The sequence below is a fragment of the Labeo rohita genome, chromosome 19, assembly GCF_022985175.1.
Source record: "Labeo rohita strain BAU-BD-2019 chromosome 19, IGBB_LRoh.1.0, whole genome shotgun sequence".
NCBI lineage: Eukaryota > Metazoa > Chordata > Actinopteri > Cypriniformes > Cyprinidae > Labeo > Labeo rohita.
Genome location: NC_066887.1, coordinates 20,492,518 through 20,507,118, shown reverse-complemented (window position 1 = coordinate 20,507,118; position 14,601 = coordinate 20,492,518). Strand labels below are relative to the sequence as shown.

Sequence of the window (14,601 nt, the reverse complement as noted above, 5' to 3'; positions counted from 1 at the left end):
TGATCCGGGCCACAGACACACACCGGCTCAAATATAGAACATGCCCATAAAAAGCCACAGAATGCAAGCACGGTCCCGCACACACATATACAGAGAGAGAGAAAAGCCAGAGGTTTAGGGCAACTGTCCAGCATCCCTCCAGGGAGCTATACGCACTTCACACTACTGATGGAGAGGAACAATGGCTAAACATAGCGTGTGTGAGTGAGAGAATGTTTGTAGGATATATTAATATATGCATGAACAGAAAAAAAAACATTTAAGAATTATTGTGAGGCTGAGCTGATGTGTGTGCGCACGTAGTAGAGTACTACAGAGATAGTCGCAAGTCTTTTCTTAGCATATCTAATTCAGGTTGAGTGTTTTTCCATTCAGATTTGTGGGAATCCATTTGGAGAAATACCCTCCTCCACTCACCACTGCATTTGACCATTGCAGTTGTCACTATCTGGCTTTATTTAATATTAGATAACCACCACAATGCAATATTGTTACTGATAGGAGGTTAAAAGTGTTCAGACTAAGTGTTCTGAGTGGTGGCAAGGGCATTTTGTGGGATCACAAGTAGCCAATTCAAAATCTCAATGCTATTCTGATCCCTACATATGGCTCAAATTTCTCAATGCAAGTCTATGGGATTTTGTTAGATCTGCTTAAAAAAGGAATAGCACAACTCTCCCCAACAAATCAAATGATTTGAGGTATCATTTATGTCTGTTGCGCAAACAGTGCAAGACAAGCATCTTATCTCATGGGATTTTCTGCCAATGGCCATTAGTCTGTCACATACAGATCAGAGATTTGGCCCTCAGCTGTATAAATCTCATTAACTGCAGTAAATATTAAATCTGTGTTCAAATTAAATGGGAATCACCAGGGATAGTTTGAGATATTTATAGTTTGAGATGTATTTACTCACCCTCAAGGCATCCTAGTTGTGTATGACTTTCTTCTTTCAGACGAATACAATCAGTTATATTAAAAAATGTCCTGGCTCTTCCAAGCTTTATAATGGTAGTGAATGGGTGTTGAGATTTTGAAGTCCAATAAAGTGCATCCATCCATCATAAAAGTGCTCCACACAGCTCCAGGGGGCTAATAAAGGCCTCCTTAAGCAAATCAGTGCATTTAGGTGAGAAAAATATCTATATTTAAAACGTTATAAACCATAATCTTCAGTTTCTTCTAACTGTTACTTGTGCGTTTACGAAAGAGTGGCGTTCCAGCGGATGACGTAGGATGTAGGCGTAGCATAAGCTCTGCTGAGAACATACTAGTCTCGTGAAGCTTTATTGAAATCCTCTGACATTTTTCTTTACAAGTCCTCGTTTTGTACTTCTAATTCGTGACCAGTGTTTTGTTGTGCCATCTACTCTGAACTTTCACGTTTTCACTGGAGCTTATCCTCAGCCTACGTCCCACATTATCTGCTGGAACGTCACTCTCTCGTGAACACGGAAGCTAGAAATTACGGTTGATAAAGTTTTAAATATGGATATATTTCTTACAGAAATGAATTGCTTTGCTTTAGACCTTTATTCACCCACTGGAGCTGTGTGGAGTACTTTTTATGCTGGATGGATGCACTTTTTCGGGCTTAAAAATCTCTACAGCCATTCACTGCCATTATAAAGCTTGGAAGAGTCAGGACATTTATTAATATAACTCCAAATGCATTCATCTGAAAGAAGAAAGTCATATACACCTAGGATGGCTTGAGGGTGAGTAAATCATGAGGTAAATTTGATTTTTGAGTGAACTATGCCTTTAAAATCAAAAAAAAAAAATCTGAAAAATATACAAGGGCCAGTTTTACTAACAGCTTGCGCCAGCACAAACCATCTTTTGGTGTTAAAATTGTACTGTCAGATTTTACTAAAGACGTGCAGTGATGAATTAGCGCTGAAAAAACATAATTTTTGTGGCTGACTTTATTGAATATGCATTTGTAAGAATTTCACTTTCAGACACAAAATTTATAGGAGGAGAGTATTCAAATGAATCATGCAACCTGTTTTCACTAATGTTTGCGCTTGACAAATTACCGGCATTTGCGCCATTACTTAACGCCTAAAAAAATGTCTTAAACAGCACTTGAAATGGCTGTAATTATTGTTGCTAGGAGGAGACACAGCAGAGAACAGAGAGCGTGTGGTAAAAGGGAGAGGATTTTTTCCACACGTATTAATTTATTTGGAATGCCAGATGAACACATTAATCAAACATGTCGTTTGCCAAGCCATGTTATTTTTAATTTGCTTCAGGAAACAAAAGACGACTTGGAACCCTCAACTAGGAGTCACGCAATACCAGCTCTATCAAAACTTCTAGCAAACATTTATTTTTTGGCCTCCGGTTCATTTCAACACACTGTGGCTTCTTTATTTCTTTTTTCTTTATTTACGACTATGCTAATTTGTGTTGCGCTATTGCATTGGTCGATTTGTAAATGAGATTTGTAAACGAGATTAATTTGTGCATTGTTAGTAAATCACCCGCAGAAATTTCCCCTCCCATCAGCGCTGTTTTGGAATTGTGCTTTAGTGCTAATTTGCCCTGTTTAGTAAAACTGGCCCTAAATATTGCCAAGAGTCCTGCTACAGTACTTTTCCTACAACTTGTGTGTTTATTATCCAGTGTTTGATTCTCCATCCTACTTTCATCCAATAGCCTGTGGCCTGAGATCTTCTTCCTGTTTGGGCAATGTGAACCAAAGTCCGATGACATGACATCACACTGGCCCCCTGCACTTCCCCCTGGCTACTGTGTGAATGCATTGGGAATGTGTCGCATTGGCATTTTTTAAAACGGGAGAGGTAATCCCTATGTGAACAGAAACCATAGTCGCATGGCTGACCACATCGCTCAGAATAGTATGGAGGAGAGTAAGAGGTCGGCAATACAGCAGAACAGTTTATATCAGCCTTAAAGGAATAGTTCACCCAGAAATGAACATTTGATGTAAATTTACTCACTTTCAGGTCATCTAAGATGTAAATGAGTTTGTTTCTTCATCTAATTTGAATAATTTTGCATTACTTTAAATGCTCACCAATGGATCCTCTGCAGTGAATGGGTGCCGTCAGAATGAAAGTCTAACCAGCTGATAAAAACATCACTTTAACCTCAGGCAGCAAAAAGCTGCTGGTTTGTAATAAACAAAAAAAAGTCCACTTCCAGAACAACAATTTACAAATAATTTACTCACCCCCTTGTCATCCAAGATGTTCATGTCTTTCTTTCTTCAGTCGTAAAGAAATTATGTTTTTTGAGGAAAACATTTCAGCATTTGTCTCCATATAATGGACTGCTATGGTGCCCCGATTTTGAACTTCCAAAATGCAGTTTAAATGCGGCTTCAAACGATCCCAAATGCGGTTGTAAATGATCCCAGCCGAGAAAGAACGGTCTTATCTAGCGAAACAACTGGTTATTTTAATAAAAAGAATACAATATATATACTTTTTTTTAATGCCAAACGCTCGACTTGTCTTACTCTGCTTGGACTGTTTTTGTTCATGACAGTTCATGACAGGTATGTCGAAGAACTCCCATCTCATGTTCTCCCTCAACTTCGAAATCATCCTATATCGTTGTTTTACCATTTTTGTTAAGAGTGTTTGATCTTCTTTGCATGTTCACTTTGCAGTAGGAAAATATCCACTTCGAAAAAAAGACCTATTTGCATCTTCCTCAGAAGCAAAATAACATCATTTTAAATCTGGAGTAAATAATGACAGAAATCATATTTTTGGTGATCTTTACAATCAACATGAAATGAAGATGCACCCTATTTTCTACATTTTTTGTAATTTCTTAATCAAAATGCCATAACTCATTCTTTCAGTGAAATGACAGACTTCTGTCTAGTGAAGTATTTTGTACTTCTTCAGTCATTTAATCTGTTTATGTCAAAACGAAGCATTCTTTAGGCTTGAACCAATCTGCCTCCATCTAATCAACAACCAACTGATTAAAGCAAGTCCAGCACCCCACTTTCTATCTGTATTGTGACTCACGGATGATTTCGAAATGATTTTTGAAGTTGAGCGAGAAAATTCGATTGGAGTTTTTCAACATACCCTAACTGTCTTGAGCCAGAATACACAGAGTTCATGGAGAGCAAGACAAGACGAGTGTTTGGCATTAAAAAGTATTTAAATTGTTTACATTTTTTTTTTATGAAAATAACCAATCGTTTCGCTAGATAAGACCCTTCTTCCTCAGCTGGGATCGTTTACAACCGCATTTGGGATCGTTTGAAGTCACATTTAAACTACTTTTTGAAAGTTCAAACTCGGGGCACCATATCAGTCCATTATATGGAGAAAAATGCAGAAATGTTTTCCTCAAAAAACATAATTTCTTTACGACTGAAGAAAGAAAGACATGAACATCTTGGATGACAAGGTGGTGAGCACATTATATGTGAATATTTGTTTTGAAAGTGGACTTCTCCTTTAAAACACTTTAAACATTGCTTCTGGCTAAAATAAGAGTCCCCTATCATAATATTGCTTTCTCCAGTGAAAAAGTTGTCTCATCTGAATCAGAAGAAAATATGCACAGATCAAGCACAGTTTACAAGCAAAAACACTCCAAAACAAATATGTCAGTGGATATTGATGATAGAGGACAAGCGGGGATGGACTGTTGCACTGGACAAAGCGTTTTTATGCAATATGGACTATTTTGTATTGAAGCCAGAAATGACATTTTAATGTTAAAACATTTATATTTATTCATTTATTTATACACTTAGCTTTTTGCTTCACTGATGGACTTGAGGTGTGTCGATTACTTGTGGATTATTGTGATGTTTTTATCAGCTCTTTGGACTCTTATTCCGACGGCACCCATTCACTCCAGAGGATCCAATGGTGAACAAGTGATGTAATGCTACATTTCTCCAAATCTGTTCCGATTAAGTAACAAACTCATCTACATTTTGGATGGCCTGAGAGTGAGTAAATGTTCAGGAAATTATTTTTGGGTGAATTATTAATTTAAATGGACAGTTCACCCAAAATGAGAATTAAACATTATGTACTCAGCTCATGTCATTCCAAATTTACAAACTGTTATTTTTTAAAAGCCAAATATTAAAGACCAGTGAAGTGGTAAACACAAGACTTCTATTTCAAGTCCTCTGGAGCACACAAAGGTGTGAAAAAAACTGGGGTTTAGGTCAATATTCTAACTGTTTGGAAAATATCTACTTCGAAAAAAAGACCTATTTTCATCTTCCTCAGAAGCAAAATAACATCATTTTAAATCTGGAGTAAATAATGACAGAAATCATATTTTTGGTGATCTTTACAATCAACATGAAATGAAAATGCACCCTATTTTCTAAATTTTTTGTAATTTCTTAATCAAAATGCCATAACTCATTCTTTCAGTGAAATGACAGACTTCTGTCTAGTGACATATGTTGTACGATGTCAAAACGAAGCATTCTTTAGGCTTGAACCAATCTGCCTCCATCTAATCAACAACCAACTGATTAAAGCAAGTCCAGCACCCCACTTTCTATCTGTATTGTGACTCACGTTTCACTTGAACCTCTGTCACAATACAGAAGAAAAGATCTGATCAGTCTTCAGTTTCACTGCGACTTTAAATTGCAGGTAGACATCTGTTGAGACTGTACAGACAAGAGTCATATGGGTCATTTGCTGAAGTGACTCTCCCAGTAGGCACTTTCAGTCAAGCTAAACATTGTTATTATGGTGCTTAAAATATGACAAACCCTTTAGTGTGAGATATGCTAACAGTGCTTCAAAGCAAGTGATTACTTCAGGGGTGTCCTGGAGGGCCAGTGACCTGCATAGTTTATCTCCAACTTGCCTCAACACATCGGCCAGGAAGTTTCTAGTATAAGACCTTGATTAGCTGGTTGAGGTGTGTTTAATCGGAATTAGAGCTAAACTCTACAAAACAGTGACTCTCCTGGAGACCACTGGATTATGTCATGACCATAAAGCTGTGAAATCTCACATTTTGTAAGTTTAAATATAAATGAAATCATACGTAGATATATTGGTTTGGTTATACCTTTGCTGGCTCCTGGTGTGTCATGGCCATTTTGAGGAAAGCACGCTGAACCTGCAGGGCATTGCTCACCATCTCTGCCTGTTGGATAAAAAAAAAAAAAAAATCAAGCAGCCACATATATATACACACACATATATATATATATATATATATATATAAATCAACCTTGGGAACATAAAGTACCAAAGTTAGAGAAACGCCTATTGTAAATGAAGTGAAACCAAAAAATTGGATAGAACTGACCCCTTTTGCTGCACACACACATACACACAAATTGAGGCAAATCCTACATTTAGGAAAAGACTTCCTTTTGTAGAACATGGGGAAAGCCAGAGGTCTGTTTTACCTTAAAAGGAGCTGACTATAGGAGATAAAACCCTCTCCCAGCCCATCACTTTCAGCACTGATGAGGAACTTAGATTGGTGAATGTTGCCTTTCGAGGTAAAGACACTTCACAGGATTTATCATCAGTAATTCCCACACTTTCAGGTTCAAAAGGTCACCTCTGCATGACTCCAGGTTAAATCAAGACAATCAGACTGTGCTTCAGAGCAGCAGTGTGTGGCAGAAGAGAAAGGGATGTTGTATGCAATTTTTTTTTTAAATCTTAACTGAACTGAAACCATAACTGTACAAATGTAGTGTATTAGTTTAACAAATATAAACACGTCATGTTTCAATCAGGTTTTTTAAATCCCATTGACCTCTCTTTGTTTGCACATACAAATGCATAAATTAAATTAAAGATGTTCCTCTAAGATTCAAATATTGGACAAATAAAAAAAAGTATTATTATATGTAGTATTACGTACACTACCTTTCAAGATTTTGGGCTGGAAAGATTTTTTTAACGTTTCTGAGTCTCTTATACTCACCAAGGCTACATTTATTGGATTGAAAATATAGTAATAACAGTAATATTGTGAAATATTGTGAAAATGTCTGTCTACTTGAAAGAAAATCTTTCTAATATGTTGGTTTGGTGCTCAAGGAACACTTCATTTTATAATCAATGTTGAACACAGTTCTGTTTCATATTTTTGTGGTAAACATAGTACTTCAGGATTCTTTGATGAATAGAATGTTCGAAATAACATTCTATTTGAAAAAAAATAAATAAATTGGAACAATGTGAAATATAAAACAAATCTTACTGACCCCAAACTTTGAACAGTAGTGTATTATGTAGTATATTATTTAAATAAAAAGATATTTATAAATAAGTCTCTTCTGCTCACCAAGCCTGCATTTTTTTGATCCAAAGTACAGCAAAAATTGTAAAATATTTTTACTATTTAAAATAACTGGTTTCTATTTGAATACATTTTAAAATGTAATTTATTCCTGTGATCAAAGCTAAATTTTCAGCAACATTACTCCAGCCTTCAGTGTCACATGATCCTTTATATTATTATTATTGTCAATATTTAAAACAGTTGAGAAATTATAGAAATTAAGGATGCTTTAAATTGACAAAAAGTGATGATAAAGACATCTATAACATTAAAAAAAGATTTCTATTTCAGATAAATTCTGTTCTTATGAACTTTCTATTCATCGAAGAAACCTGAAAAAATTCTGCTCAGCTGCTTTTAACATAATAATAATAAATGTTTTTTGAGCAGGAAATCAGAATATTAATTTCTGAAGGATCATGTGACTGGAGTAATGATGTTAAAAAGTCAGAATTTAGCTTATTCACAGGAATAAATTGCATTTTTAAATATCTTTAAATAGAAAACAGTTATTTTAAATAGTAAAAATGTTTTTGCTGTGCTTTGGATCAACTAAAAAACAATTCTTTAAAAACATTAAAAATGATTGACTAACTGACTGATAGCATATAATAATTTCATATATTTTAATACATTAAAATAAAAGTCAATTTTTTACTTTTGAAAATAAGTTGTCTTTAATTACATAACTCTTACTATTTACACACTGGGTCTGTATATTTGAAAATATACAGCTGCCTTTATATTTTAAGAAGAGCGTCCTTAGGGGATCATCATATCTGGAGGTTGTTGCCGTTAAAAAGTTTGAAAACCCCCAAAAGACCACATCCACTCAGACCTACAGAACATGATAAGTTCCCACAAACATTTAGTGCAGACAGTCTCTTTTTTCACTGAGCGAAAGATGCCGCACACACACTCACAGACGTCGTCAAAGAGCCATTTCTCATCTCTTATTAGACCGAAAGGGAAATGTTTCCTCTCTAAGCTGAGCTTGAGGAGAATTCCAGTGTTAACAAAGAGGACACATACATCCTTCTCCCACTTTCTTTTCTGCTCTTTTTCACCCATTCCCTCTCCCTCTTCTCATAATATTACATTCCATCACTAGAATGAGCCACTGTGCCTCTGTGTACACTAAGTACATTGTCCAGCGCTTCATTTCTCAAGCAGCTCTTTAGTTACCAATCGGTAGCGACTGGCCATGAAATGTAAGCCATATAGACCGTGATGTACTGTCAGTCAAAAAGAAACCCTAACATTTCAGTTAGTGTTTACAGGCAGTCAACTCTAAAAGGACCTTGTGTTAGGACAGATGGAATAGAAGCACTTGCTGATGAATGATTGATGGTAAGGGCTCTTATGGAGCAAATGCACCTACATTAAATTCTGATGAAGATAATAATCAGGACATTTTAATTCAATGATTATCTTATTATAAAATTATTGTCAATAGCCCAGATAGCTTAATCAAGAATTTCATGAGAATTCTTTCAGTTCATATGGTATATAATATTGTTATTTTTGTTTTCTTTGCACACAAAAAGTATTCTCGTAGCTTTAAAACATTACGGTTGATTCACTGATGTCACATGGGCGTTTTTTACAATGTCCTTGCTACCTTTCTGGGCACTGAACGTGCAGGGTCAGAAAGTTCTCAGATTTGATCAAAAATATCTTAATTTGCATTCTGAAAATGAACAAAGGTCTTACGGGTTTGGAACGGCATGAGGGTGAGTAATTAATGACAGAACTTTCATTTTTGGGTGAACTATCCCTTTAAGATATCCCTTTCTAAACTCTTTCTCAGACAAACAGAAGCAGAAAATGTAAGCAAATGTCTTATTTACTTTCCATTTAATCTAATTGCTTCCAAACTGAAATATTAAAAAGCGACCTCTAGGATACACTACAGTAAAATTTGAATTTTTGAAAGGAACTAATACCTTTAAAAAAACTCTATACTTTTATTCAGCAGGGATGCACTTAAGTAATCAAGAGCGACATTTATAATAAACACATTTGTAATGTTACAAAAGATTTCTATTTCAGATAAATTCTGTTCTTTTGAATGTCCAAATTCATTAAAGAATCATAAAAACATGTTTCTAAAAAATATAAAACAGAAAGTAAGAAGGCATGTTTCATTAGCTTCAAATCAGCATATTTGAATGAATTACAACAAATTACATTTTCAAATATATTACAATAGAAAATAGTTATTTTAAAGCGTAAAAAATATTTCACAATATTTACTTTTTTACTATATTTTTGGTCAACATGCTGTAAGAACCTTGCCAATCGAAAATTTTTAAACAACAGTTCAAGATGTTCAACAATATTTTTTTATTTATTTATTTTTTTAAGATTTAGATAATTTTATAACAATCCAGTAGTTAAATGGATTGTTCACCCAAAAATTTAAATTACCCCATAATTTTCTTACCCTCAAGCCATAGGTGTATATGACTTTCTTCTTTTAGACAAATACAATTATAGTTGATGTCCTGGCGCTTCTAAGCTTTATAATGGCAGTGAATGGGTGATAAATATAGATATGGATATTTTTCTTACAAAAACACATTGATTTGCTTCAGAAGGCCTTCATGAACCCCTGGAGCTGTGTGGAACACTTTTTATGATGGATTGGCTCAGTTTATTGGACTTTTTTTGGACTATTGAATATCACCCATTCATTGCCATTATAAAGCTTGGAAGAGCCAGGACATTTTTAATATAACTCAAATTGTATTTGTCTGAAAGAAGAAAGTCATATACACCTAGAATGACTTGAAGGTGAGTAAATTATGGGGTCATTTTCATTTTAATATATTAATATAACCTTTCTTAATAAAATAACACTGGAAAACAGTAATTTTCCAGTCCAACAAGACACTAATACAGAACTCCATTGCTGCAGCAAAAATAAGTAGCAGTTCAAACAAGCCAAGTTGTCTCTGTAAATAAGCTTTAGACAAACAAAAGCTGTTCATTTTTTAAACACCTGGTTTCAGATTATAATAAATCCATTTTCCATTTGTTATGATGCGAATGGACATAACAAGGCTGCAGGGAAACAGAATAGCACAAAGCCAATTGTCAAATATAGCAGAGTTATGTGAACCTGGAAGGCAACAGCTGTGAGCTCCCTGAGCAGCTGTACTGTTGGGCTGATGGCTGGACGTCTGTGAGTGCGCGCAGTCATTCGGTACTATAAACTAAGAGCTCTTAGGAGAATGATTTGACTCTTATATGATCTGACTCTGCTCATCTTGTGTCTCTAAAATCTGCACTGGCATTGATATTCACAACCGTTCACACTTACATGCTTTGCCACATCTCCACCAATAGCTGTGCTGGTCCTCAAATATTCAGACACTGAACCACTCAGCAAATGGTCGAACGCCTCCATGCTTTCACATTCACCTTAAAATCAACAAGAGAAATCAACAAAACAATAATTAATTCAACAGAACAAACAGAATCTAACAGAATAAACAACATGAATTCAACCGAATAAACCGAGTTTAACAGGACAAACAAGCAACAGAGGATGTTTTGTAATCACATTCATTATTGGAGACGTCAGAGTTGGAAAAGGAAAGTAATATTAAAGGGATAGCTCACTCAAAAATTACATTTTTCATTAATCACTCACCCTCATGTCATTCCAAACCCATAAGACCTTTATCTTCAGAATGCAAATTAACATAATTTGATGAAATCCGAGAGCTCTCCGTTAAAATAGTTAAAAGTTGCACAAAAGGTATTCTCGTAGCTTCATAACATTAAGGTTAACCCACTGATGTCACAAGGACCATATTAACAATGTCCTTACTACCTTTCTGGGCCTTGAACGTGTCAGTTTCTGCATCAGAAAGCTCTTGGATTTCATTAAAAATATCTTCATTTGTGTTCAGAAGATGAACGAAGGTCTTAAGTGTTTGGAACAACATAACGGTGAGTAATTAATTACAGAATTTTTATTTTTGGATGAACTATCCCTTTAATGTAACAAGATAATGTAGATTTAGAAATTGGCAATAAATAAACAATAAAATAAAGAATTCAACCAATATTCATTTTTTAAGACAAACAGATTGGTTTAAATTTAAAAGGGTCATCGGATGCTGATATGTTGGAAGTTTATATGATTCTTTAGGGTCTTAAAGAGAAATCTATAACATACTTTGGTTAAGATTTCTCAGTGAAAGTGTAAAAAACACCCTTTTTACCTTGTCTAAATCAGCACTTTTTAGAGCAAGCCGTTCTGTTGCATGTTCCTTTAAATGCTAATTAGCTCTGCTCACCCCGCCCCTCTCTTTTGTGGGGTGACAAGCTGTAATGTTTTCTTTAGCCACATGTAGCCGTAAAACTTGCTAACTAGTACATTATTAAAAAAAGACGATTTGCAAAAATGCATAAAAACCCTTATACTCACTTCTGCTGTAGGTAAAGCTGGATCACAAATGTGACCCTGGACCACAAAACCAGTCATATGGGTAATTTTTTATTTGAATTTTAATACTTCATAAATAAGCTTTCCATTGATGTATGGTTTGTTAGGATAGGACAATATTTGACCAAGATACAACTATTTGAAAATCTGGAATCTGAGGGTGCAAAAAAAAAAAAAAAAATCTAAATATTGAAAAAAATTATCTTTAAAGTGGCCCAAAATGAAGTTCTTAGCAATGCATATCACTAATCAAAAGTTACGTTTTGATATACTCACAATAGGAAATTTACAAAATATCTTCATGGAACATGGTCTTTACTTAATATCCTAATGATTTTTGGCATAAAGGAAAAATAATTTTGACCTATACAATGTATTTTTGCTATGGCTACAAATATACCTGTGCTACCTAAGGTTTTGTTGCCCAGGGTCACAAATGATTTGCGCAAACAAATACGCCGGGCAAATTGCCTTCAAAAATGAAAGTAACGTTAATTCTCTGCATCTTCAGCGGCTCAGATGTCGGGAGTAAATGACAACTGCTGTGTTCATTACTACATCCAACAACACAACACCTCAGTCATTCAATCGGATACATTCTTGTCTTCCAGTGCACCAGAGTTGACACAATGGCGGTCAGAATGTTCTCAGCCCACTCAGCTCATTTAGGGCAGGTCTAAGGTAAGACGGTCATGTCAATCAACTATCATGGGAGCAGCCTTGGGCCATGTGACATCACACCGACAAGAAACTGAGAACTGTCTGATTTGAAAAAGGGGATATTACTTCTAAAGATTAAAAAATATAAACATTTATGTTTAAACAACATGTAAAAGTGAGTTTGCATCCGATGATTTAATTTATAGACTCAGGCATCTTTTTTGTATTTGTTTATTTATTTGTTGTTGTATTTCAGATATTTAACACAAAATAATGACTAAAATAAAAAAATAGAACTACAACAAATATATTACTGCTGAAAATAAGAATGAATATTAACATTATTAGTAGTAGTATTAGTAGTAGGGTTAATATTATTGTTATTATTTGTCATAATGCTACTATTCAAATCAGTTATTACAGAACCAATAACTCAAGGGAAACAATTTGGAAAAGAAAATAAAGTATTTCTGTCGAACTAAATATAATCTGTCACACTGTGAAAACACTGAATTGCACACAAACTAGAGACTGAATGAGGCAGAAGAGACAGTTCAGAAATCCCATTCATTGACATCCATATCCATATTCATTATATATTTCAAACTATGTCTATGTGCAGTTTGCCAAGGCTAATGCCACTCTGTTCCTATGAGAATATTTTTCCCATGAAGAAGAAAAATCCCCTGAAAGTCAGAGGTCTTCTCCTTAAGATAATCTGTACAGACAATGCCCTGTGGACTCATCAAAACAGACCATGTTTACATCATACGCTTTATAAATAAAAACTATTAATATGTTGAATAATCGGAACTGCTACAGATCTCTCAATCAAAGCGTTGCTGTACTTAAGGTACCTCCGTTGATAATGCTGCTGATGTCTCCGTTGACCAAACCCCCAGGACAGTTCTGCAGTTTGACCGCCACCGCCTCCAGACGAATCACTGCCTGCTCCAGACGCTCAACCAGTGCTTCCATGACAACGGTCCTGGAGAAACAGAGCAAACTCTTGGTCTGTGCTAAATGGCCGTTATGGCCTGTGAAAGCTGTTTGATTTGTTGGGACTTCATGACCTGAGTACCAGTCAGTTCAGTAAAACACTTCTGCTCCGTGTAACGGTCAAACAACAGCACGTATCCCAGAGAAACATGACAACAATAATTATGAGGAGCGTTTTATTGACTTTCTTGGAGGTGATCTTATCCACTATATGCAAAGACTGGGATTCTGTGAACATTTTTGTTTACCTAATGAGTAATAATACACATTACTTAAACCAGCCATTGCTATCAATTAACATCCATTATCAAAAATATAGAAAATATTACTATTAGCTAATATTGGCTTTCTGCAAATCTAGTGCACACACACACACTGTGAGTGTATGAAGGCGTGGAGATGTTCACTGGCAGCCCTGGCAGCCGTCCACATGACCACACCTCAATACTCCTCTGCTAACAGGAATGTAACAGTCAATTCAGTTATGACAGTGTCAAGAGGAGGCCACAAACTGTACTGTCAACAGTCCAAAATCAGCAGTTTATCAAACTTTCCAATTACGTAACATATTTATGCCCATATTAAAACCTTTCAAAAAGAACTCAACCAGAATACAGTACAAACTATAAATATCGCTGCTATCTTGACATGTTTCAGCCCCTTTCTGAGCACCTGATCAGGAAATACAAAATCTATTCTATCTTAAATGTTTTAGTCATTATTAGTCATTTAGTCATTATTAATAAAAAACATCAAGTCTGAGAATAGACATTCAGAAATAAATAAGAGTGCCTAGTAACTGCATCACTCCTGAAATCAGTGTTTAATTTCTGAACTTTAGTCCTTAAAAATGTTTACTAAAAACATTCTTTACATCTGACTTAAAAGTATGTGTGTGTGTGTGTGTGTGTGTATATATATATATATATATATATATATATATAGGCATATACATATTGTGTGTGTGTTTGTACATGCATAGATACACTAACAGTCAAAAGTTTTTGAACAGTAAGAATTTCAATGTTTTTTAAAGAATTCTCTTCTGCTCACCAAGCCTGCATTTATTTGATCCAAAATTTAGCAAAAGCAGTAATATTGTGAAATTTTTACTATTTAAAATAACTGCCTTCTATTTAAATATATTTTAAAATGTAATTTATACCTCTGATCAAAGCTAAATTTTCAGC

General features: G+C 34.9%; 1 protein-coding gene across 4 annotated transcripts in view; it reads right to left on the bottom strand.

Annotated features, from left to right (window-relative positions):
* The window catches only part of cap2 (cyclase associated actin cytoskeleton regulatory protein 2), a 36,702-nt gene that overhangs the window by 16,832 nt on the left and 5,269 nt on the right, over positions 1-14,601 (bottom strand). For 2 of the 4 annotated variants that reach the window (XM_051137071.1, XM_051137070.1), the window contains exons 2-4: positions 13,270-13,400; positions 10,619-10,719; positions 6,058-6,135 (exon numbers count right to left, since the gene is read on the bottom strand). In XM_051137071.1, the coding sequence (XP_050993028.1) occupies positions 6,058-6,135; positions 10,619-10,719; positions 13,270-13,390 (300 nt within the window). In that variant the 5' untranslated portion in view covers positions 13,391-13,400. The remainder of the gene's footprint in view (positions 1-6,057; positions 6,136-10,618; positions 10,720-13,269; positions 13,401-14,601) is intronic. The other 2 variants (XM_051137072.1, XM_051137073.1) reach the window with 1 other exon arrangement.